Source organism: Camelus ferus, chromosome 2 (assembly GCF_009834535.1).
Source record: "Camelus ferus isolate YT-003-E chromosome 2, BCGSAC_Cfer_1.0, whole genome shotgun sequence".
NCBI classification, from domain to species: Eukaryota; Metazoa; Chordata; class Mammalia; order Artiodactyla; family Camelidae; genus Camelus; species Camelus ferus.
This window is the reverse complement of record NC_045697.1, coordinates 35,463,138-35,489,360: the sequence shown is the minus strand read 5'-3', so window position 1 is coordinate 35,489,360 and position 26,223 is coordinate 35,463,138. Positions and strand designations below refer to the sequence as shown.

The following is a 26,223-nucleotide window of genomic DNA, read 5'->3' as shown; positions in this document are numbered from 1 at the left end:
ATTTCAAAAAGCTATCTTTAAAAATGCCTTTTCCTTTAAAGTGATCTTCCTGTAACTTCCCTTCACAGGTCTGTCTGCAGTGCACTTCAGCTGGGTTGTTTTTGTTACTTGTTTTTGTCTTGAGCAGGCATTAGTGACTCAATCTCTCTCCAGTCTACCTTGTTTCAGTTGCATTGCAGGATAACTTTGTTTCAATTTTCTATTAGTGGATAATGTGCTCCCCGACCTTCTGCCATTTGCCGTAGGCCAGGCTAAGAAGTCCCTGTCCTAAGATTGGTCACCTCCCACTCCTCGCCATCCGTTTAGGGTAAGCATTTCCTTTATCGCCATCCGCCGTCCACCCTCAGCCTTTGTGGATGTCTGGAAGAACAGGGATTTTCCTGGTCTGATCCTTAGCTTTGGCCCAAATTATAGTTGAAAGAACCACTTACATCACCAATTGAAACTGTGCGTACCTGGATCCTGTTTTCCAGGAATCCTGTTTGTCCACCTCCTCTCTCGCTTTTTAAGCTTCTAAAAGTCTTAAAGTCTGTATCAGTCCTTCTTGGATTATCTGATCTTTACACGAGGTTTCAGGACCTGACGATTCTTGGCCAACTGGGAACTCTTCCTTCCATGTCTACTTCCCCGGCATCTACTCTGGGCCTGAGGTTCTGGCACCAAGGAGCTAAGATTCTAGTGTAAGACAATTTTAGAAACTGATAACCAGGACTGATACACACTCAGGGACTCAGTGGGTTGTAGCCTTGGAGGCAGCAGAAATGGTCACTTCTCCCTGGCTCCTGGCACACAGTAAGCACTCAATTATTAGCTCAGTGTTTAGAAATACACAACATAACGGTAGCAAATTTTAAACTGGTTTTTTTTTTTCTTTTTTGGCTGAGGAGTGTTTGTACTATCTTTAATGAAAACATTAAAATACTGTATCTGGAACTATTCTAGATTAAAAGAAACTAAAGAGGCATGATGGCTAAATACATTGTTTATCCTTGGATTAAAAATAAAGTAGTTACCAAGGCCATTATTGGTACAAAGCGGGAGATTTTAGTCTGGATTGTGTATTAGGTGATCATACTGTATCAATGTTTATTTCCTGAGTATGATCACAGTACTCTGGTAAGAATGTCCTTGTTTCAAAATATGAAGTGTCAATAATGTAATTTAGGATGGTTCAGAGAAAACATTATCATGTATTGTTAAGGAGAAGTACACACACTCAGAACATCACCCACTGGAAGACCTAGGGAACAGGTGTAGGGGTGTTTATTATGTCATTCTTGCATCTTCCTTCTATAGCTTTGAAATTTTTCCATATAAAAAGTTGGGGAAAAATAAAGAAGAATAAAAAATAAAATACTTTAAAACCACCTCCAAGGAGGCCAAGATGGCGGAGTAGTAGGACGCACGTAGCTCACCCTCTCCCACAGATACACCAAGACTCACATCTACAGACCCATTCAGCCAACTAGAGTACCTGCGGAACTCCAACAGAACACTGTCCTCTTCAAAAGGCAAAGATGCTAAAAATCTGTTTTATTCCTACATAGGCATTAGATAGATAAATAAATAAACTCCTTTAAGGACCACAATAGATAACTGATACTCCATAAGCCACAGTACCAGAGACATATGAGCAAGATGAAGAAACAGAGGAACCATTCCCAATTAAAAGAACAAGAGAAATCCCCTGAAAGAATGATCAATGAAATAGACATCGATAGCCTACTAGATCAAGACTTCAAAAAAGGAGTGATCAAAGTATTGAAGGAACTAAAAGAGATAGTGTTTAGAGATATAAAATATGTCAAAAATGAAATTGAAGCTATAAAGAAGAACCAAACAGAATTGGTAAACTCATTGGCTGGGATGAGAACAGATCTAAAGGCTATGCAAAGCAGACTAGATAATGCAGAGGAACAAATTAGTGACCTAGAAGACAGGACAACAGAAAGCACCCAATCAGAACAACTGCAAGATAAACAAATAAAAACAAATGAAAGCAACATAAGGGACCTATAGGATAACATAAAGCATTCCAATCTTCACATAATAGGGGTCCCAGAAAGGGAAGAAAGATCAAAGGGGATTGTAAAGGTTTTTGAAGAAATCATGACTGAAAACTTCCCAAACTTAAAGAAGGAATCAGATATCCAAATACAGGAAGCTCAAAGGGTCCCAAACAGGAAGAACCCAAACAGACCCACACCAACACATACCATAATCAAGATGGCTAGAGTCAAGGATAAAGAAATGATCCTAAGGGCAGCAAGAGAAAAGCAAAGAGTGAGTTACAAGGAAACCCTCATAAGGCTCTCAGCTGATTTCTCTACACAAACACTACAGGCCAGAAGGGAGTGGCAAGATATATTCAAAGTCCTGAATGAAAAAAAGATGCAGCCTAGGATACTTTATCCAGCAAGGCTATCCGTTAGGATAGAAGGAGAGATAAAGAATTTCACAGACAAGTAAAAACTAAAAGAGTTTAGCAACACTAAACCCATGCTAAAAAATAAATTGAAAGGTCTACTATAAATAGAAAAGAAGCAGGATGCTACAGAAATGAGAAACTCATAACTGGAAAGGTGATAACTCATGAATTACAAATAAAATAAACACGAAATTGTAAAAGAAGACATTTAAATCATTAAGAGTGGGAGAGGGAAGCAAGAAAATACAGAGTATTTTTTTTCTTTCTTTTTTAAATTTTTTGTTTTCGGTAGGATGGGTTCGAGATACAGTAATGGGCTAATAGACTTAGAGAAAAGGGTAACCACAAGCCAAAAACTTCCAAGGGAGTCACAAAAACTAAATAAAATCCATGATAATACAAAGGAAGATTACCAAACCACAAAAGGAAGAAGAAAGGAACAAAGAGGAAATACCAAATCAACTGCAAAGATTAGTTCAAAATGGCAATAAACACACATCTATCATTAATTACTGTAAATGTTAATGTACTAAATGCTTCAGTCAAAAGACACAGAGTGGCAGACTGGATAATAAAGCAAGAACTTTCAATCTGCTGCATACAAGAGACCCACTTTAGGGAGAAGGACACATATAGATTGAGAGTGAAAGGATGGAAAAGGATATTCCATGCAAACGGACAAGCCAAAAAAGCAGGTGTTGCAGTACTGATTTCAGACAAAATAGACTTTAAAACAAAGGCCATAAAGAAAAATAAAGAAGGACGTTTTATAATGATTAAAGGAGTGATACAAGATGAGGATATTACACTCGTTAATATATATGCACCCAATATAGGAGCACCTAAGTACATAAAACAATTACTAACAGAGATAAAGGGGGATATTGATAGGAATACAATCATAATTGGAGATTTTAACACCACATTAACATCACTAGACAGATCTTCCAGACAGAAAATAAATAAGGTAACAGAGAAATTAAATAATACATTACAAAAATTAGATTTGGTGGATATTGCAGAGCATTACACCCCCCCAAAATAGGATATACATTCTTTTCAAGTGCACATGGAACATTTTCCAGGATTGATCATGTACTTGGGCACAAAAGAAACCTCAGCAATTTTAAGAAGATAGAAATTATCTCAAGCATCTTTACTGACGACAATGCCATGAAACTAGAAATCAACAACAGAGAAACAAAGGAGAACAAAAGGAAAGCATGGAGATTAAACAATATGTTATTAAAAAACCAATGGGTCAATGAGGAAATCAAAGCTGAAATTAAAAAATACCTTGAGACAAATGAAAGTGAAAGCACAACCACACATAATTTATGGGACATGCAAAGGCAGCACTAAGAGGGAAGTTTATAGCGATACAGGCCTTCCTCAAAATAGAACAATCTCAAATAAACAATTTAACCCACCAGCTGAATGAACTAGAAAAAGAAGAACAAAAAACCCCAAAAGGCCGCAGAAGGAAGGAAATTATAAAGATAAGGGAGGAAATAAATAAAACACAGATAAAAAAGACCATAGAAAAAAATCAATCAAATCAAAAGCTGGTTTTTTGAAAAAGTAAATAAAATCGATAAACCTCTGTGGCCAAACTCACAAAGAAGAAAAAAGAGAGAGCACAAATTAGCAAAATAAGAAAGGAAAATGGAGAAATTACAACAAGTAAAACAGAAATACAGAATATCATATGAAAATATTATGAAAAACTATATGGAACCAAACTGGATAACCTAGAAGAGATGGACAAGTTTCTGGAAACATACTGTCCACCAAGACTGAATCAAGAAGAAACTGACCACTTGAACAAACTGATCACTAGAAATGAAATCAAAATAGCAATAAAAAACCTCCCTACAAATAAAAGTCCAGGACCGGACAGCTTCACCAGGGAATTCTACCAAACATACAAAGAAGAAGTCATACCACTCCTTCTGAAACTCTTCCAGAAGACTGAAAAGCAGGGAATACTCCCAAACTCATTCTATGAAGCCACCATCACCCTGATACCAAAACCAGGCAAAGACACTACAAAGAGAGAGAATTATAGGCCAATATCACTGATGAACATAGACGCCAAAATCCTCACCAAAATATTAGCAAATAGAATCCAACAACACATAAAAAAGATTATACATCATGACTAAGTGGGGTTCATCCCAGGGACACAGGGTGGTTCAACATACGCAAATCAATCAATATAACACATCACATCAACAAGAGAAAGGACAAAAACCACATGATCATCTCAATCAATGCAGAAAAAGCATCTGATAAAATTCAACATCCATTTATGATAAAAACTCTCACCAAAGTGGGTATAGAGGGGACATATCTCAACATCATAAAAGCTATATATGACAAACCTACAGGCAGCATAGTACTCAACGGTGAAAAATTCAAAAGCTTCCCACTAAAATCTGGGACAAGGATGCCCACTATCACCACTCCTGTTCAACATAGTCCTGGAAGTCCTAGCCACAGCAGTCAGGCAAGAGAAAGAAATAAAAGGGATCCAAATTGGAAAAGAAGAGGTAAAAGTGTCATTATATGCTGATGACATGTTACTATATATAGAAAACCCTAAAAGGTCCACACAAAAGCTACTAGAGCTGACTGAAGAATTCAGCAAGGTAGCAGGTTACAAAATTAACGTTCAAAAATCAGTTGCATTTCTTTACACTAACGATAAATCAACAGAAGAAGAAAGTAAAGAAACAATCCCCTTTAAAATAGCACCCAAAGTAATAAAATATCTGGGAATAAATCTAACCAAGGAGGTGAAAGAATTATACACAGAAAACTATAAACATTGATGAAGGAAATTAAAGAAGACTTTAAAAAATGGAAAGATATTCCATGCTCTTGGATTGGAAGAATCAATATTGTTAAAATGGTCACACTGCCCAAGGCAATCTACAGATTTAATGCAATCCCTATCCAATTACCTAGGACATACTTCACAGAACTAGAAAAAATCATAATAAAATTCATGTGGAACCATCAAAGACCTAGAATTGCCAAAGCATTACTGAAGAGAAAGAAAGAGGCTGGAGGAATAACTCTCCCAGACTTCAGACAATACTATAGAGCTACAGTCATCAAGACAGCATGGTATTGGTACCAAAACAGACATATAGACCAATGGAACAGAAAAGAGAGCCCAGAAATGAACCCACAAACTTTTGGTCAACTCATCTTTGACAAAGGAGGCAAGAATATACAATGGAATAAAGACAGTCTCTTCAGCAAATGGTGCTGGGAAAACTGGACAGCAGCATGTAAAACAATGAAGCTAGAACACTCCCTTACACCATATACAAAAATCAACTCAAAATGGATCAAAGACTTAAACATAAGACAAGATACAATAAAACTCCTAGAGGAAAATATAGGCAAAACATTATCTGACATACATCTCAAAAATTTTCTCCTAGAAGAAATAAAAGCAAGAATAAACAAATGGGACCTAATGAAACTTACAAGCTTCTGCACAGCAAAGGAAACCAGAAATAAAACAAGAAGAAAACCTACAGAATGGGAGAAAATTTTTGCAAGTGAAACCGACAAAGGCTTGATCTCCAGAATATATAAGCAGCTCATACGACTCAATAAGAAACAACCGAACAACCCAATCCAAAAATGGGCAGAAGACCTAAACAAGCAATTCTCCAAGGAAGACATACAAATGATCAAAAAGCACATGAAAAAATGCTCAATATCACTAATTATCAGAGAAATGCAAATCAAAACTACAATGAGGTATCACCTCACACCAGTCAGAATGGCCGTCATTCAAAAATCCACAAATGACAAACGCTGGAGAGGCTGTGGAGAAAGGGGAACCCTCCTACACTGCTGATGGGAATGCAGTTTGGTGCAGCCACTATGGAAAACAGTGTGGAGATTCCTCAAAAGACTAGGAATAGACTTACCATATGACCCAGGAATCCCACTCCTGGGCTTGTATCCAGAAGGAAATCTACTTCAGGATGACACCTGCACCCCAATGTTCATAGCAGCACTAGTTACAATAGCCAAAACATGGAAACAGCCTAAATGTCCATCAACAGGTGACTGGATAAAGAAGAGGTGGTATATTTATACAATGGAATACTACTCAGCCATAAAAACCGACAACATAATGCCATTTGCAGCAACATGGATGCTCCTGGAGAATGTCATTCTAAGTGAAGTAAGCCAGAAAGAGAAAGAAAAATACCATATGTGGAATCTAAAAAACAAAAACAAAAACACAAAGCATAAATACAAAACAGAAACAGACTCATAGACATAGAATACAAACTTGTGGTTGCCAAGGGGGCGGGGGGTGGGAAGGGACAGACTGGGATTTCAAAATTGTAGAATAGATAAAGAAGATTATACTGTATAGCACAGGGAAATATACACAAGATCTTATGGTAGCTCACAGAGAAAAAAATGTGACAATGAATACATATATGTTCATGTATAACTGAAAAATTGTGCTCTACACTGGAATTTGACCCAACATTGTAAAATGATTATAAATCAATAAAAAATGTTAAAAAAAAAATAAAAATTAGAAAAAAAATAAAACTACCTCAAGAGGTTTTGAAGCAAAAGCCAAAGAAGAGAAGAAAGAATTCACAAATCAGTTCTGAAACCAAACACAAATACTTTTTATTTATGAGATATCATTTTACATCAATTCCATTAAAACCTAAAACCAGTTTGCTGTACTCAAGTTAGGTGGCATAACAGTATTTCAGTTAAGCTGGGAGTCACAGGACCTGCACACGTTCATGAAGGTAATGCAAATACTGACGACACGAAGCATTCACAGTCACAGGTTAGCTGCTGTTCACTTAACAGTAACCCCGAGAGAAATGGTTTTATGAAAAAAGCAACCCACATTTTGGTCTCATTTACAGACACCCAACATTTTAGTTGGTCAATGAATTCTATACATTTATTATACAACATATGAAAGAATAAAAGATAAGGCTTACAGAGGTATTTTAGCAGTTGTAAGAATAAAAACCAAGGGCACAAACTAACTTTTAAAGCTTTCTGTATAAACTTCAAAAGCACTGTTAAGATGGAGGCTGAGAGGATACAGACATCTGTTGTTAAACCAGAATCTAGAGGTTGGTCTAGTCAGATTTATAAAAACTTAATTCGGAGGTCATGCTTCAAATAAGCTGCACGTAACATTACAGAGGGCGTTTATGGCAAATCAAATAATGAAATTTCTGACCTACCGCAGCAGCAAACATCTAAAAGTTGTATTCCGTTATGACGGAGTAACTGCAGCGTGGAGTTCAAAGCACGATGGAAGAGAAAGGGCGGAGGCGTAGGTGACAAAAGAAACCCAGAAGGCACCCTCATTCACTCAGCGTTATTAGCTCACGAGGACGTGCTCGGTGACTGCTCAGTGTTACGTAACTTAGGGACGTCTTTAAGAAAAAGTATCTTATTACTCTGGCCCCTCTTCCTCCCCTTAAAAATTAACTGCATAAACTCAAGAAAACCAAGGGCAAGCACTCTGTGGCCACAGAGATTTATTTTTCAAGGGAGTTCAGAGATTATCTGGACTTTCCTAAATATGCAAGGTTATCCTTTTGGAATACTGACCTTCATATTATACATCATGAAATAGTTTTTACTTGGCTTCTCCAAAACCCCTATCATCAAAATGTTCGCTGTGGTTGAAATGTAACGTCGTCCCCGTAACAGTCTTTTTATTTTAGGATTAACTGTGCTTAGTGTTTTAAAAATTCTCCAGTCTCTAACAATACCTTTTAAAATAATTTCTATGATTTATACTTGATTTAAACAAAATAAATGTTTGATCAAATTTCAGAACTGCTGCTTTTAAGGTGTGATTTTTTTTTTTTTTTTAACTTTACGGGATACTTCTGAAAAAGGAACCAAGTTCTCCACAGATTCGAACCGGCCTACGGCCAGTCGCCACTGGAACCCCAGGCACCTGTCGGAATGGAAACCCTTCCAGCACCTCCGTCTCAGGAACTGTGCTTGCCGTCCACACCTTCTTTTCTTTTCAGAGATTAATTTGTGCAAACTGGTGTGAATGCATAAGGTAGAAGGGAGTCTACAACTTCTAAACAAGGAATGATGAAGTATGCTTAATCACTACAGAGTTTTCCAAACTTCTGTTTATTTCACAGCAAACCAAACCTTTCTATTTGGTAGAAAAAGGAAGTAATTTCATTCTACCGTATCATGATTTTGTATATGCACACACACTGTATATACATACAAAATTTCTGTCTTTGGTGGTTCAGTTAGGGAAAAAATAATATGAAAATCTGAACACTGTTTACAAAGAAACCGTGAAATCGTGGTCAAGAGTAGCATTGTCTGTGTGCTTTACTCACGTGATGCCATTAAAGGTTCACATTTGACCCAAAAGATTTGGGGGCCAGATTCTGGAATAATCCAAACCTCCTCTGACCGTTGCATGTTCCATCATGGAGTCTGCTCACAACTACAGCATTCACTTGTTCAAATGCACCATTAGTTTTTTTATTCACTTGGTTTAAGTCATTAGACTTTTGTGTTTTCACAAAACTTTAGGGACTAAATTAGTCATTCAATAGCACCAGATAGTTGAGGGAGAAACACACTATAGTTATCTATACATTTCCTCGAGAAGCGTAAGACAAGCTAAAGAAGGAAAAGACGTGAAATACAAACCTAAAAATACCGTCCTGTTTACTCTTGCTTCCTCATCGACACACATAATGGCTATCACCCCTCTGTCCACATTACTCAGGCAATGACGAGCGGCCCCTCCGGGAAAGGTCCCACCGTGTAACAGAGTTACTAGCTCAGTGCTGGTGGTGTCGTGTCCACTGCCTGCAATGGACAGTCTGCCAGGAAAAGCCTAGCGTGAAAGAAACGAAAAAGGAAAACAAAACAAAACAGAACACCTCTCACTTATAGTATAGTTCTTTTCCCTGCAAAACTTAGAAAATTAGACACCATGAAAGCATAACTAAATAGTTAAGCCACAACTAAAAGTGCTCCGTAGTTCTAAGTTGCCAGCAAAATCACTAGGTTTTCATGGAGGCGGCAGAATAAGTTTTACTTAGAATGGCATGGGAAGCATCAGCAGACCAAACACTGACTAGAGGAATGCAAAAGAAAAAACATATATATTAAGAAAATTTACAAGAGTTTAAAACCCATGGGAAAAAAAAGGTGCAATTGTAGTTTGTTCATCTGTACCTATACTCAAAATATAACAGCTTTCAGCTTTAACATTAGAAAATCAAAACCTACACCCTGCGTGGTAGAAAAGACTTGTGGCATGGTACCTGTCTCTACGTTCAATTATTATAACTCTCATCATTTAAAAATGCTATTATTTCAGTAAACCACACTGTATTTGGCATATGCCTCTGAGAAGTTATGACTCCCCTCTCCTAAAAGTTGGCCTCTTAAACAGGAAGGTTAATTATTCTGGCTTCATTTGCATATGGTTAACGGTTGTTCTGTCTTGTTTTCTGAAATGCTACATTTGAGACCAAATAAAAGTATAATCCGTTCATTTGAAAAAAAGGGACTAGAAATATGCCACAAAAGTTATTTTACAATACATTTTTGCAGAAATAATCTCTAGGTGAAGCTTTTTCTTTTTATACACATATACAAAATTTAAACAGCAATATACACATAATCACAGTGAGGACGTTGGCAAATTCACCAATCTGTAGTGTAAATACAAACTGCAAAGCAGCCTTCCAAGAGAACAATGCTACACAGCAAGCAGAGCTGGCCCATTCAACAGCAAACACCAACATGGCCCTGCCAAAGGGAGACAGTGCAAGAAAAGCGGCATGCGCTTGGGTACAAACAGCAATTTATGGCTAATGGTTGACATAACTGTGGTAACAGTGACTCTCTCGCTGCAATGCGTGAAGTCCTAGGACATCTGTTTGTCTTTATACCACTCCACAAACTCGTCCAACAAAACTGGCCCTGGAGAGAGACAGAGAGAAAACAGCACAGCCATGAGCTCTTCAGGACGAGGTAGAGCAGCGGGTGGGCGGCGACGGGTGAAGGGCCGCGCGGCCCGGTACTCACATGCTCCATCTTCATCGTAGTTGCTGAGGTCCAGGTTAATTGTTCTGCTAAACTCTAGCACATTGCACCACTGGTCTTTGTTAATAACTTTATATTTTGATTGCTGATGGAGGGAAAAGTAAGATGAATTACTGACACATAATTAACAAATGGGATGGTTTCAATTGCTGTACGAATCAACTTAGGAAAGTTCATGAAGGTTAACTCTTTCCATGTGAGGTGTGTTAAGCACCGATCTAGAAGGGTGAGAGACAGAGCAGAAGAACTCCAGATGACAATCTTCTTCACAAAAATATCGGGGGGCTCAACACAAAAGGGCAAGCACAGCAAAGAGACACCATTTTTTATATTCCAGAAGTGCAATTTCTAGACGGCAAAGGCCCTTTCACATAAAAGACCAATAATACCTACTTTACAGAGATGCAGCAAGGATTAAAGAGCTCACTTGTGCAGGGCACTTCACTTCGGGCTTGGCACAGAGTAAGTGCTAAATAAAGCGCTGCTCCCATTAGGAGCCGCCACGTGGACAGCGCGCTCACTGTCTCCTCAGCCTGCAGCGCACAGCGCCGGGGACTCAAGGAGGACTTGCCGCGTGCTGTAAGCGGCCTCAGGACTAGGTGCTTTGGCCCCTGAAGGGTTACTCTTCTAGTAACTCTGACTTTGAATCTGATCATAAAAGAAATTAGCATAGCCATGAAATAGTTCTTCTCTTCCTCCCAGACAAGAAATACGCTGTGTGTGTATTTTAAAATGCAGTTTCCTGTATAAAGATTTAAAAATAGAACCCAGTCCAACAACTTTTAAACCCTCACCACTAAAATCGGGAATATTGGAAAACAATACATGTACATAAAAAGCAGAGAGTTGAGTGAATGGTTTTGAGGATGCAAACACGAGAAAAAAAGCTCGAATGAAAGGACTACCGTCTCCCTTTAACAGAAAAACGTAAACTAATATAAGACAGAGAACAAAGCACAGACCACAAGTGTAACTTTCTAAGCAACCAAAAGCAAAGCCCAGTCACTGAAACAGCTGATGGCGCTCCTGGAATTGTGCGAAGTCCAACCTGCTGGCGGCAAGGTCTGTTAGCTCCAGAGCCCTTCACGCCCAGGCTCCAGTTCTGCTCAACTCTCTGAGAACAAGAGCCTGTTTCTACTTATTTTCCAAATAAAGCCAACATTTCTCGGGGCAGTCAGAGAAACTGGAACAGATCACTGGTAAATATGGATTGTTATGTGAACACATATTTCTTACATTAAAAACTAGTTTTTATACCTTTCTTCAGGAGCCCCAGTTAGTAATGTTGAAGGCAATTTTTAGTAATAGTCCTCAAAGAATCCTATCACATTTGGAAGTTTTTCTGACCATGACACAAAAGAAGTTATAAGGAAGGTGGTTTCAAGAGTGAAGCTGAAGTCAGGGTAAGGCCCAGGATTTTCTCAAAGACCAGCACCCTCATCCTTTTCAGCAAAAAAGCATTTTTTAAAGGGGTTTAGGTCTGGAAGGCAAGAAGGATGCCATATGTGACAACCCAAGTAACTCAAACTCACATCTCAGATTCTCCTGGATCCTACATTATTATTACAGGGCATCAAAGCCAGTTCCTAATAACCAGCAGCTCAAAATTTCAATCATTAATACCTAATGCAAAGGAAATAATGGAGGGAAGTGCTGGATTACTTCGAATACAAATGTGGAGAAACCTTAAACCGAGAGATGTCGTCTGAAGGAGTCTGCCAAACACTTAGATTGATCCAGGTCCTCAAGTTACTTGGAGATAAGAGTAGATAAATATAACACAAACTTAATTTAGTAATAAGGCAGATGGCTGTTCTTTAACCTTTGCTTCATAAAAGTAGAACTTCATCTAAAGCCACAAAAGAAAGTAAATCTTGTTTTCCTCTAGTTATAGAGAGCAGGAAATCTAAACAAAAATAAAGCTTTAAAATGGGGACGAGAGAGGACAGGACAGAGCTGTGGCTGTCTGATGCACCTGCACCTGCACCAGGGACAATGCGGCACGCGAAATGCACGCACACGTACACTCAGAGCACAGGGACGTGCTCACTGACAGCCACTGTGTCGCCATAGTTCCTACAGGCAGAAAGGCACAACAAACAAAGTTACATAAAATGGTTAAATAAAATATACTTGGTAGTTCTAAGCAAGCAAACATACATTCCATAAAATAACAATTTAGTACCTCTAAGAATTGGTGAAAAACTGGAAAAAGGGGCCAGATTTTTCCTAATAACAGTCCCAACATGCACTTGGCAGTGTTTATGTCTAGGCTGCGCTGGTCCTTTTCCTGTTTAACAAACAAAAACAAGGATGAGCCAGATGCCCCCAAAGAATAAATTCCAATAATCCAAACTTCCATTTTACTTCAACGAGAAATCAGTAAACAGCTCATTTATCACATACCGTAAAAACCCTGAATCAAGACTGTGGTGGGGGGAGGGGAAGCAGTCAGACACAATGGAAGACTTAAACGTTTTCATACTACATAATTTTACTGTGAGAGTTCCAGGTCAACTGAATGATCACCCTAATGCAAAATCCATTAGTTATGTGGTTACAATATCTATGATTATTTCAGGGGATAAATTAAAAAATCTATAACGCAATCACTTGCTATTTGACATTTATGATTGTTATCAAATTCACAATTACAGACCCCAAAGCCCATAAACTTAACTAAATGGAGTTTAAAGGTTTCTATTTCCATGCTTAGGAATCAGGCTTCCTTGATAAAAGTCATTTTTCCAACAATTTTATTTCACTGGTAAACGTTTTCTTGTACCTAAAAATGTTGGAATTAAACTGAGCTCATCATGAATGCCAGGGCTCTGGAGAGTCTCTCCAAGGAAGAGGACGTATTCATCCACCCACTCTGGGGAAGAGGAGGGTGTCTACCTGTTACAGATCTCCTTACCTTGAACTTGCTGGATGTGAAATCTCCTAGCAGAACACGCCTAACCGAGAGCCAGGTGAAAGACAACATTTTATAAGGAAACCAGAAAAGACACTTACATAAACCTGCACATGGGCAGACTAAGCTTATTCCACTTTGAGCTGCAAGTAAGAATCTAATTTCTCACTCTAATCTTTCTTACAAAGTTTCCATTCAGGAACTACAAGTGGGCAGTTTCTATGTAAAAGGGCAGAGGATCTGGGACCCTAGGCAGCAATCTTATATACTCAAAGCTAACCTCCTCAAGGTATCTTAACTTCAAAGAAAGTTTGCAAAAGTACTTTTCTACAAGGGGGAAAAGTGCCGGGCTAGCCCACGTGGGGTGGAATCTAAATGTTCACCAAACTAAGGGATGATGCCGTGACCACCACTGTCAGCCACATGTGCAGCCACACCGGTAAGATTAACTGTGACCTCAAGGAGTCTACCAGTGAAGTGCTCTTTAGTACACAGAGAATTTCTGGCCACGACATGAGACTTTAAAGTGAAGGACTTAATACAGCAAATGTAAGGAAGGGCCTCACTCAACAACCACCACCAAGGGAGATGAAGATATGGGGAGATGAGTGACAGGTCTGGCTTTCGGTACCAGCTGTAAAGCATGACAACGGCTCACGAACAGACCAGGTCAGGTGGCTCCGAGTCACCCTTCTCTGCTCTGGTGGGGGACCCCAATTCCACAGTTAACGCCAACAGGCGGGCCTCCCCTCCACTACCTGCTCTGGCTGTATCATCCTGCTCAGGCAGCAGGACTCGCTCCGTGTGGAGGATGCAGTGGGCCAGGTGCCCTCCCTCGAGACAGTCCACCTTTCACTACCAGCCTCACGGGTTTGTTGCACTACATGGGCTCAAACTTTGGCAGTGCCCTGTGCCAGGAAACGGAAACCTCTCACCCTGTCATGCGCGTGAGGCAGATGGCAATGGCACACCCTGTCCACACCCCGTGGTGCAGCAGCCACAAGAAAAACTGCTGACATTGCCCACGGCACCACAGGGCTGGGCCCAACCTCACGTGGAGAATGACAGCTCGGGCAGCCCTGGGCTGCAGGCACGGGCGCGCATTGGGGAGTCTCCCTTTGAGGAGTCCGCGGTCGTTCACTGAACCCAAAATCACTAGTCTTGCCCTGATACACACTGTGCCTTCTTCCAACACCATCAATGTCCCCATCACAATGGACATACACTAAAGTGACAAAAAAAAAAAGATACAAAGGACCTGGACAGACTCTTTGAAACAGTGTAATCATCTGACAAACTGATGATCATGAAGGATTTCAATGCATGTGTTTGGCAGTGATGCCAAAACATGGGGAAAAGGCATCAGACTCACAGGACCGGAAAGCTGAACAGCACTCACTCACTCCTGCTCTGCAAGGGTGCCAGCTGGGGGCTCGCAATCACTAACACCATCTTCTGCCTAGCAAATGAGAGAGAGACATTATGGATGCACTCGCCATCGCAACAGCTCGCTGGTAACCAACACTGCCTGTGGGTGGACGTAGGCTAAGTACAAACGACCCTAACTGGAAACACGCAGAACTCCTAGGACAGCACAGTTGAGAGATCCCAGAGCAAACATCTACTAAAAGCAAAATGGAGACGCGCCCAGGGCATTCACTGACGGTGATTCTGATGGCATTCTCTGCAAGGAGGTTCCCAATTAAAAGTGAAATGGATCTCCCAAGATGCTATGAAACAGCCATCAACATTATGTTTTTTTTTTTTTAATCACCTTAACAAATTCACAGAATAGATCAAAGACATCCAGAAACCCCTCGCAGGAAATTCGAATAGTACACTGTTAATACTTGTAAATACCGAGGAGCAAGGGGCAGATTTGTGCATCTCAAGGTCAGAATCTAGGCAGAAAGTACCTTGAGACAGACTGTCCAGAGTAAATCAGCCCATCAAGGTTAAGGGAGAACAAATCAAACTTCTCTCCCTGCCCACCTCTTGACCCAAGATTTCCAGGTATATATTTCACAGAGTTTTCTTTTCTAAGATAACAAACTAAGTAACAATTTTATTTTTCAAATAATAATAGGAACTGACCAGGTTCTATACACCAAAGCTGTACTAACCCCCTACAATACACAACTGGATCCTGCCTTGTTGTCATCCTTAAACAGAGTTTAAAAGAGCAGTTACAGGTGAGATCAGACTGCTTATTTGCAGCTGCAAAACCAAGGGATCCTACTCTGAGTACTCTAAGAAGTTATGTTTTGTATATGGAATAAATGCACCCCTCAAGCTAAAGATTACTAACAGCCAATGTTAGAGAAAAGTGAACTTTTATTAAGTTCTGTTTTGAAGTTCAAATACAAAAACAAATAATGCCTTTGTTCATATAAACTATTCCAATACAGGTCGTCCTGTAAGATGTAAAATTAGGCATTTTCTTCTTCTTAAATGGCACAAATGACCAAACTGAAATGAAGTAGGTAACTGTAAATATATAGATTATAAACATGATACGACAAAAATGAATGAATCTTCAAACATCTAGGTATCCAGATATGCTGTATCAGAGGCCTCTAACTTTTTCAATGATCTATTTCCAATTTTCACAATGTTATTATAGCTTAAAGATTTGTACTTGAAAAGGGGAATGTTGAATTACTAAAATTATAAAGAAAAAAACCTTCAATATTAAAAAAGAATTCCCTAAGATTTTCAAGAGGTACTAAGTGAACTCAAGAAACAACATACAAGTGACCACGATCACAAACATAAATGGCCAGAACCAAGTCAGAAATTGGTATGTGAAATCAAAAGGCCTTAACTGAAAACCTATAATACACGTCATGGAATTCTCACTTAAGACCGTGGGGATTACACAAAATAAAGAGAAAATGTAGTCCTCCTTAACACAGTTCAACAAATATAAGGCAAAACAAACAAACAAACAAACAAACAAACTCTAAAGAATTTGAATCTTAATGTGGTTGTTTATAAAGCTGAAAATATAGCAAACCAGTTTTTTGAAAGAGAGTTAAAAAAAAAAATTAAAAACAAGCAAAAAGGTCATAAAACCCATGAGTGCCCTTCCCACTGGGAAAAATGAAACTAAAAAAGTATGCTCTTAGAATTTACCCAGCATAGCTTTCAAATAAACAATGTTTGTAAGGCAATTACTTGATTAAGCTCAATTATTGACACTTCCTTTAAAAGAAAAGAAAAAAAGATCTGACATTTCCTTTAAAACAAAATTAAAAAGTCATTCCACAGTCGTTTTATTTGGCATAGATTACTGCTGTAAGCACTACTCTTGGAAGGAAAGCCATTATTTGAAACTTGGGTTTTACAAACACCTAAATAACGTCAGTGAAGAATAACTCAACAACTACTTCTTATCCTATGGATAAGTTTTTCTGAGAACTTAAACTAAGACAGAGATTGTTTTAAGTGCTTAAAACTCATTTAGTACAATAACCGTATTAGGAGACGCATGATCATAATCCCCAATTTATAAATAAGGAAACTGAGGCACAGGAGATAGATGACAGTCAGTAAGTGGGTGAGCTGGGACCTGAACCAGGAAGTCTGATTCCAAGCCTGAGCATCTCAATGTGTACCAATCTGCCTCCCCAAACAGGAAGGAGAGGAAAGGGCGTTCCATGTTAAGAGAGACACCGTCCAATTAGCTTTACAGGTAACTGCTGAGCAAATCTGGGCAACTCTGCAACAACCAAAGGGTAATCCTGAAGGTCAACTGACAGAGTTCAGGGCAACGGGTCTGGGATCAGATGACCACCGGGTCTTCCCAACCTCTGAGTCCTCACCCAGGCCCACCCTCGGTTTTCCACATAATTTACAATGAAAGCATAAGAAAGAGAGGAGACCGTGTGTGTGGTGTGTTGGGGAGCTGTGTGGAGGGGAAATTAGACAGTAAAGAAGTAGGAAACTGACTCAAGTTAGAAGAGGAAATGAATCAAATGGTCACAACAGACTTAGGTGAGAGCCAGGCAGAGTTCGCAGACAGAAGAGGGTGTTGAACCCGAGACCCAGCAAAAGCGACCTCCAGAATCATTCCATTAAATGGAAGAGACTTAGACGTTAGCTTTAATCCGTGTGGCCTCTTACCCTTCCTGAAACACCTCCTTGGAAACTAAAAAACAGCCCCGGTACCTACAGCTGGAAACGTGGCCACGCCGAGGTGGGGGCTGTAAGGACTGACCTGCAACAGACTAACCGTCACAGGATCACCTCTCGGGAAGGGGGTCTCACTGGGGGCTTCTGCATCCACAGACCCCTCTGCTACATCCTCTTAAGGCTTTCCTTCAGGGAACAAAAGAGAAAGGGCTTCCCCGGCCCGGAGCAATCTCCTCTCTTCTCTTGCTCACTCCCTTCCTTCTCCCTCACCTTGAAGGCCTCCCTTCTCTGCATCCAGCAGCTTCTCCTAACTTCAGTTCCTTCCTGATTCCACTCTAGGAGGGCTCCCCTCAGCTCCCCTCAGCCCGCCAAGCCCACAAACTTCTCAGTCCTCAGATCATTCTCTCCGTTCTGCACCAGGGCTGCAGGATGCGGTGCTGCACTGCTAGGAAAAATCCAAGAGCGGCATCGCTGTCAGTTCAGGTGTCTGCTCTGATCCAGGCTAAGATGCTGCAGCTAGCAGCACCTCACCCAGCCCAGCGTCCATCCTTCTCTGCAACTCAAGTGGCAACTCTCTCTGTGACTTCCGGCAGAGTACCTTGTCTCTGCCCCAGAGAATGTAGAAAAGTTAAATTTAACCTGTATTTAATAATTATTCCCAATCAACAAAAAATTACTATATTTAAATCTTTTATCTCATTCTCTTTGTCCAATCTTACTCTCCTTTTAGGAATCAAGACAAAAATGGCTGTTTTACTTAAAGGAATCCATACAACAGTATCTGTTTATATAGTAAATAAAATTTACACCGGGGGAAAAACACTAAGCATAAAAATACTCTGACAAAATTCCACTCGTATGAAGGAACTGGTCATTTTGTTCCCCCAGTTTATATCCCACCATCTTCCTCTACCAGGGCACCACAGGGTGGTCACAGTCTGAGTCAGGAAGGCAGTGTGGCTCTGTGGAGAGGACACTGGTTTGCACCTCAGGGACAGAGCTCAGCCCTAATGCTGTCCCCTTCTCTCTAGCCCCCAGTCTCATCATCTGCTTAATGACAAGACTGGACCAAGGGTCCTCTTGAGGTTTCTTTTAACTCTAAAGTTTCATGACTCTCTGGCATCCATCATACTATAAATAAATCCAAGTCAAAGTAAAAGTAGGAGAAAAATAATATAATTTTACAGCCAAGTATTACTTTTAATTGGCTACAAGGTTCAAAGATGAGGGAAAAAACAATCACACGCTTAGGACTATAAGTCTGGCGGAGAGATATTAAAGGGACATTTTATCATTTTCTGGTATTGGACTACAGTTTCTTTCCTGGTACATTAAAGTATAATGCAGAGTATTTAACACATGCCATTGTTATTTGCAATAGAGAATATTTAGGATATTAAAACTATAACAAAGTTTGGTTTGTATTAGAAGTTTAAGTTTAAAAGGTCTGATGTGCACTTATGCATTATTACCTCTAGGAGCCATTTCTCTAGTAGGGGAAAAAAAATGGAGGGGGAAAAATGGGGGTTTGAGTTCTGCTTCCAACCAAGATGGAGTCACAAAACCAGATTTCCCTTCCCTCCTTCACTTCGAACAACCAGAAAACTGAACACAATATATGAAACAATGGCTCTCAGGCACTGGTCAACATGCAGTACAGGACTGTGACCCTTGAGGGAAAAGATAAGCCGTCCAGTGACACTAGCATACTTTGTGGAGGTGGATCTCAGGCCACAGCACAGGACAGGGAACCCAAACCCAGCCTAGTGGAAAGCCAGCTTGCTGAGCTGGAAAAGACAGAGTCTGTGGAGTCCAAGGAGGCATATAATTTGTGGGGCAAAAAATCAGCAAGGTGGGAGCTGCAGAGAGAGAGATGTGGAGAGCCACAGGGTGTCCTCAGTCAGTGGCTGAGGACTCACCTGTGCATGTTTGAGAGGAAAGCCCCCCGAGCCGGCAGTAGAGTATGCGGAAGTTGCCGGAGCTCACAGCGGCTGGGAATTGTCTGTACTCCCACCAGCCACAGGGGATAATGTAACACACAGGGCCCTGGGCAGAGTCCTCAAAAGGGTACTGTCTTACTAGTAGGGCTAAATCATCCCTAGACGGAGGCGGCTCTGGACCAGTCCTTTCAAAGGATCAGTCTGATTCCAAGTAACTTAACTATACACCAGAAAAAAATTTAAATCCAACATTATTTAAAGAATACAAAAAACCCCAGCAACCAACAGTATACAACTCACACTATCCAACATCCAATAAAAAAAGAAAAAATGCTACTAGGAATGCAAAAAGCTGTAAAATACAACCCATAACCAACATAAAAAATGTAACCAAGAGCAAGAGAAACAGAAATGACAGAGATGAAGAGACCAGAAGAAAACGGTGCTCACACACCTGTGATAGACAAGTTCTGGATGATCAAGATGGTAAAAGAAAATATTACCATGATGAAAGAAATGGATATAAAATGACAAAAATGGAATTTCTAGACATGAAAAATACAGTATCTGAAATGAAAAATATTAACAGGATTAACAGCAGATTAGCCACTACAGAAGAAAATAATAGTATTAGAAGATACAGTAAAAAAAAAAAAATCCAAAGGGAAACAAAAAGGGAAAGCAACAATAAACAATTGAACACAGCATCGGTGGCTTGTGGGACAATATCAAGCATCTAACGTAGGTATCACTAATGGCAGAAGACAGAGGGAGAGCAGAAAAAATAGTTGAAGAAATAACAGCTGAGAAATTTCCCAATTTAATACAAACTATAAATCCACAGATCTAAAAAAAACTCAACAAGTCCTAACCAGAATAAACACAACAAAAATTATGCCAAGGCACGTCACAGTCAACTTGCTGAAAAGAGAATAAAAGTAGTCAGAAAACAAAACAAAACACTATGTTCAAAGGAATAATGAATGACACCAGACTTACCAACAGAAACTCACGAGACAGAAGACAATGGTGAGACATCATTAAAGTAGTAAAAGAATAAATGGTCAAACTAGAATCTTTTATCCAGAGAAGTACATTCTAAACTGAAGGCAAGATAAAAGCTTGGAGATTCATCACCAGAAAATCTGTACTATGAAAAATGCTGAAGGAAATTTTTTAGGCAAAAGATAAATGATACCAGACAGAAGTCTGGATGTACACAAAAGGAAGAAAGAGTACAAAAGTGGTATATATTCGGGTAAATATAAAAGGTTATTTTTGCCCTTTTAAGCCAAAAACGATAACAGTATATGCTATGATCTGAATGTCATTGTCCCTCCTCCCAAACCTGTATGTTGAAATCCTAAACCCCAAGGTGATGGTGATCGGGGGTGGAGCCCTCATGACCGTGGAGTAGTGCCCCTAAAAAAAAGGCTGCAGAGAGGCCCCTCCTCCCTTCTCTCATGTGAGCTTATGGCAAAAAGACAGCTATCTGGGAGGTAAGTCCTGGTTAGACACTTAAACTGCTGGCACTGCTATCTTAGACTTCCCAGTCTCCAGAACTGTGAGAAATAAATTTCTGTTGTTTATAAGCTACTTAGTCTCTGGTATTTTGTTACAGCAGCCTGAACAGACTAAATGTATTATGAGATGTACAGTGAGTGAATAAGTAAAATGCATGACAACAGCAGCAGAAAGGATGGAAGGGCAAAACGAAAGTGCACTGTTGTAAAAGGTTCTTGCATTATGCATAAAGAGGTGCAATGCTGGAAGATGGACTGTGAAAATTTAAAGATGTAAACTGTAAAGCCTAGAGCAGTCACACACACAACATAAAACAGATACACAGCTAATGACAGTGGAATGGAGTGATTAAAATAAATCTGAAAAAAGAAAACCCCAATCCAAAACAAGTCATGGAAAGAGCAAAAGAGGAACAAAAACAGGTAGGACAAAAAAGGAAATAAACAGCAATATAGGAGATGTAAACTCAACCACACCAACAAATACATTAAATGTGAATGGTTTAAATACCTCAATTAAGACACACACTGCCAGACCTAACTACGCATATGCGACCTACAAGAAACCCACTATATAAAGACACAAATAGGTTTAAAGTAAGAGGATTAAAAAAGACATATCACATGGACTTTAATTTAAAAAAAAGCAGAAATGGCTACATTTGAATCAGATAAAGTAGACTGCAGAACAAGGAATACTATCAGATAAAGGCAGACATGTCACACTGCTAAAGGGTCAATTCTTCAAGGACGTAGTAATACTAAGTATATCTAAACCTAATGTCTGAACTTCAAAATACATGACACAAAAAATGATATAAGCAACAGGAGGAGTAATTATAGTTGAAGAGTTCAATGTTCCTCTCTCAGGAGATGATGGAACAGTAGGCAGAAATCAATAAGGATACAGAAGACCTAAACAACAACCATCAACCAACTTGATCTAATTGACATTTATACAACAGTCCACTGAACAGCAGCAGAATATTCATTCTTTTCAGGTACACTTAAAACATTCATCACAGCAGACCATATTCTGGACCGTAAATCAAGACTCCATACATTTAAGTGGACTGACATTGTATAGAGTGTGTTCTCTGCCCACAGCAGAAACGACAGAAAGATTACTTGGAAAATTCTCAACAGTTGGAAAGTAACACAAACAACACACTTCTAAATAACCAGTGGGTCCAAAGCAATCACAGGGGAAACTGGAAAATATTTGAACTGAATGCAAATGAATACACATCTCAAAACTTGTGGGATACAGCTGAACAAAACAAAAAAAGGACTCAAACAAATTCATCTTACAGCCTATTTTAGCTGAACTGAATCTTTTTGGTAATGATTAAATATGGGTGGTTGTTATCTATCTTACAGAAAGGGCTTAATTCACTGACATTTACTGATACTCTCCTTAAAAGCAAAGATCTTGGCAGGCTGCTACAAGGGATATGAAGAAAGAAAACACGTAGCCCCTTAATCTGTCATAAAAAAACTAAGGCCTGTCCCCAAACTCCACAGGCAAGACAGAGAGGACAGAAAGGCTGTGTAAGTGGAGGCACACATGGCCGGGGCGGGATGATCGGGGGAGGCTGCGTGAAAGTGGCAGCATGCGGCTTGGGCCCAGAAGCCCGATGCTGGAGGGAGCTGTCGGAGCACAGACAGGGCTCCAAGGAGAGCCAAGGGCAAAGATGCAGGCAGCAGGGTCAGCCAACAGCTAGTTGGATGTCACCACCACACAGGTGTCTTGCGGGAGAGGAAGCTCGGGACTTGAACGTGAGGGCCTGGAGTGACCCGCGGGTGGGACCTGGGGCCACAACCTGAGTTTGCGTCCTGGATCTGCTGCTGGTCGACCATGTGCCCCAGGCCCAATCTCTCCACTTTCCTCTGCTGTGAAGGATGGTGAAACGATCCCTGTCTGTCTCTCAGGGTTGTTGTGGGAGAAGCTGTGCCATCTACACGGGGAAGCACTGCATTCACAGGGAGGTGATGGGTGCTGCTGGCTTTGTGAGCTGATGGGTGGCACCAGGTGAAAAGGGAAAGCGCGTGGAGACAAGACCGCCCCAGGAGTATAGGTGCGGAGGAGCCCGGCCTCAACCCCAAGGCTGTAGAGGAAGCACCAAGAAAGAGGCAGCTGAACAGAGGAGCCTCAGGGATTGACTGAGAAGGGGACATAAAGCCAGGGAGGAACAAGATGGAACCTGGTTCTAAAGCAGTGGACACGTGGGAAAATCTGACCCCCAAACAAGGATGGTAGAAAATATGGCTTATTTTGGTGAGAAGGCATAATGCTTCTAAACAAATTTGCAGCCATACAATAAGCAGCAGTTGACCTCAGGGAGGGAAAAAAATCCCATGAAAAAAAATTTAATCCTAGAAACTATGCATCCATTCTAAAAGCATCTGGCAAACAACTTTTATCTACAATTACACAAATACCATCCACTAAAACACTGCATCTGAATTTCACCATATCACTTCTAACACCTATACATTTCCACGCATGTCCTGATTTTATTTGAAGGTTGCAAACATAATGCAAAAATTCACAAATGAAGACACTACAGGGAACAACTAATGTTATTACAGATGCACCAGAATTCACCATCAAGTAAACCTTCGGTGCTGAAGCTAACAGAACCAAAGCAAGGAAAAAGTGAAAAAGATCAACATGGTGATAAGAAAAAAAAAAAGTCACTGAATTCTCTGCTTAAAAAAAATCATCACTCTAGAAAGCTAGTGCCCTAAACCCACCATACATACAAACATAACAGAAACCACCATTCCGGAATACAGCTTAATCGTACATATTGGCCATGGGCTGTGAATGAACACAATGCCAACCAGTGCCTCAGAATTCACTACCTATGGAGACCAGGCTGAAAAACAGAGCTTTATTTCACCCCAGTAGAACTGTGACAAACAAGACTGATCACTTCTCAAAAGGATGACTGGAAACTATGTTTGAATAATGTCCACTGAAGTTAGCTCACATTTGAAATTCAGATGATTTCCAGATACAATATAGCACCCAAAGGGAAACTGGCTTCTATCTGAGAGCTGATTCCAGCAAACTCAGTGGTGAAGGTTTGCTGTTCCGTGGGAAGTAAAGCTTTCCCAAACTTACCTAAGAGACTTACAGAATAGTGTCTATTACATGCTCATTTATAAGCTCCTTCTAAGCTAATCTCAAGAGCTATTAAAGGTCCGTCACTAGAGCTTTTGCTGACATACTGGATTTTTGCTCAAATCAGAGTCAGTGTAGAAAGTACACATGTAGAGAGAAATTCTAACTAGCATCCTGGGAGTAGCTTATTCAGCTTCCTTGCTGAAGCATGTTAAACAACCTCAAAAGGCAATAAAAAGGGGAGGGAGGAGAGGGAAACATCTGGATAGGCTCCAGAGAACTCACCCGTGCAAAGTCAAACGCATATCTGTAAATAAGCTTAAAGTTTGTAGAATCATTTAATAATGATCTTAAGTAATCCAAAGTATTTCTGAGTTTTTCTGTTGTATCACATCTAGAAAAACAGAATAAAGGCAAATTATAACCCGAGTTTTTTCTTAAGTGGGGTAATAATATAAAACACAATACTGAAAGAATAAAAACCCTGGGGTTGGAAAATGTCCACAATGAGCTATATTTTTCTATAAAGTTTTTATTTTAAAAAATTTCAAATGTACAGAAAAGTTGAAGAAATAGTAACTAAGCACCCACATGCCCACCTCGGTTCACCGTGAACATGGTCATGCTTGTGCGCCCCTCATACGTGCACTTTTTTCTGTACCACTCGCAAAGTACATTGCCAACATAATGCCGCTTTACTCCTGAATGCTTAAATACCATCATCATTCTTAATATTCTAGAAACGTTAACTTTCTTAGCTAATGCATGGCCAATGTGCAATTTCCCAACTGTCTTTACAGCTGCTGCTTTCTTCCCATCTGGGACCCACTCAAAGCTCACGCATCACTATCAGCTATCTCCTTAGTCTCTGCAAGGGTGTCCTGCCCTTTTTCTGTATGTCTTGACAATGTCATTTTTGAAGATACTAGACTTCTTGTTTTGCAGAATCTGTTTGTCAGGTAATTTCCCTGTGATTCCCTGAGGTTGAATGACACTCCACGTGATGTCCTTCTCAGTACACCCCCACGAGGAGGCTCATATGTCAGTGTGCCCTGCCACTGGTGATGCCGCCAGAATACCACTTGGAGAAGGTAATGTCCGCCAGTCTCCACTTAATGGTACCCTTCCCCACTCTGAAACAGGATGTAATCTGGGGATGATTCCTTGAGACTGTGACTCCTGTTCCTCAGAAACCTCTCACCGGATGGTTTTAACATCTGCTGAGGATCCCTGCCTGAATCCATCTTACATTTGAAGATGCAGAATGGTGCTTTTTCTAACTCTATCATGTTTTTACACTTTCTGGCTGGAATTGTTCTAGAAAGAAGAGTTTTACACACCACCTTTCTTATTTTCTGGACTTAAAGATTTTTGCTGTTTATTCAGTGTTGTCATCTGTTACTGTCTTCATTATTTTTGATGCACAATTTGTCCTCACTTGGGCAGTGGCCCCTTCGAGCTGGCTCCAGGGTCCTTCTGACGTGTCCCCAACAGTCTCTGAGCATGTCCTTGCTTTCCGGCACAAAATATTCCAGCTCACCTTGTACTCTCTCTAGACTAGACTTGAATCAGCCATTTCTCCAGGGAGCCCTGGTGATGATAACCTATTTTCACAAGTAAGTGACATACTGTTTATTTTCCTTAAGGAAGTAGACTAACTGGTTATTTTACAAACTAATTTTCTGTTCATAATATCTAGCCCTTAACAATGAGAACCAAGAGTCACTGTTTTCACTGGTGATGTGAAAGCTTTTCAATGCTAAATGTGTTTCCTTGTGTTTCTCTGTAAAGCTTCTACATACTAAGTATGGATAATACATATTACAGATATTATCAACATAAGTATTTAAATACTTTATAAATTAAAATATGGTTCATAACAGAGAACACTGATGTATTTTTAGCAATAAGTTTGTGAAAGCTTTTTTGTAGCTATCTACAAAAAATCTTCCTGATCCACTGAGATGATAAAATATCTAAAAGCCAAAAGTTAAAGTAAATGTATCATTTCTGTGAGTCTACAACAA

General features: G+C 39.9%; 1 protein-coding gene across 1 annotated transcript in view; it reads right to left on the bottom strand.

The window, feature by feature from the left end:
* Nucleotides 1–7,083: 7,083 nt before the first annotated feature.
* The window catches only part of DCUN1D4 (defective in cullin neddylation 1 domain containing 4), a 65,947-nt gene continuing 46,807 nt past the window's right edge, over nucleotides 7,084–26,223 (bottom strand). Inside the window, exons 9-12 of the mRNA XM_032466343.1 lie at nucleotides 24,482–24,590; nucleotides 12,741–12,845; nucleotides 10,538–10,640; nucleotides 7,084–10,432 (exon numbers count right to left, since the gene is read on the bottom strand). Coding sequence (XP_032322234.1) covers nucleotides 10,377–10,432; nucleotides 10,538–10,640; nucleotides 12,741–12,845; nucleotides 24,482–24,590 — 373 coding nt within the window. The 3' untranslated portion in view covers nucleotides 7,084–10,376. The remainder of the gene's footprint in view (nucleotides 10,433–10,537; nucleotides 10,641–12,740; nucleotides 12,846–24,481; nucleotides 24,591–26,223) is intronic.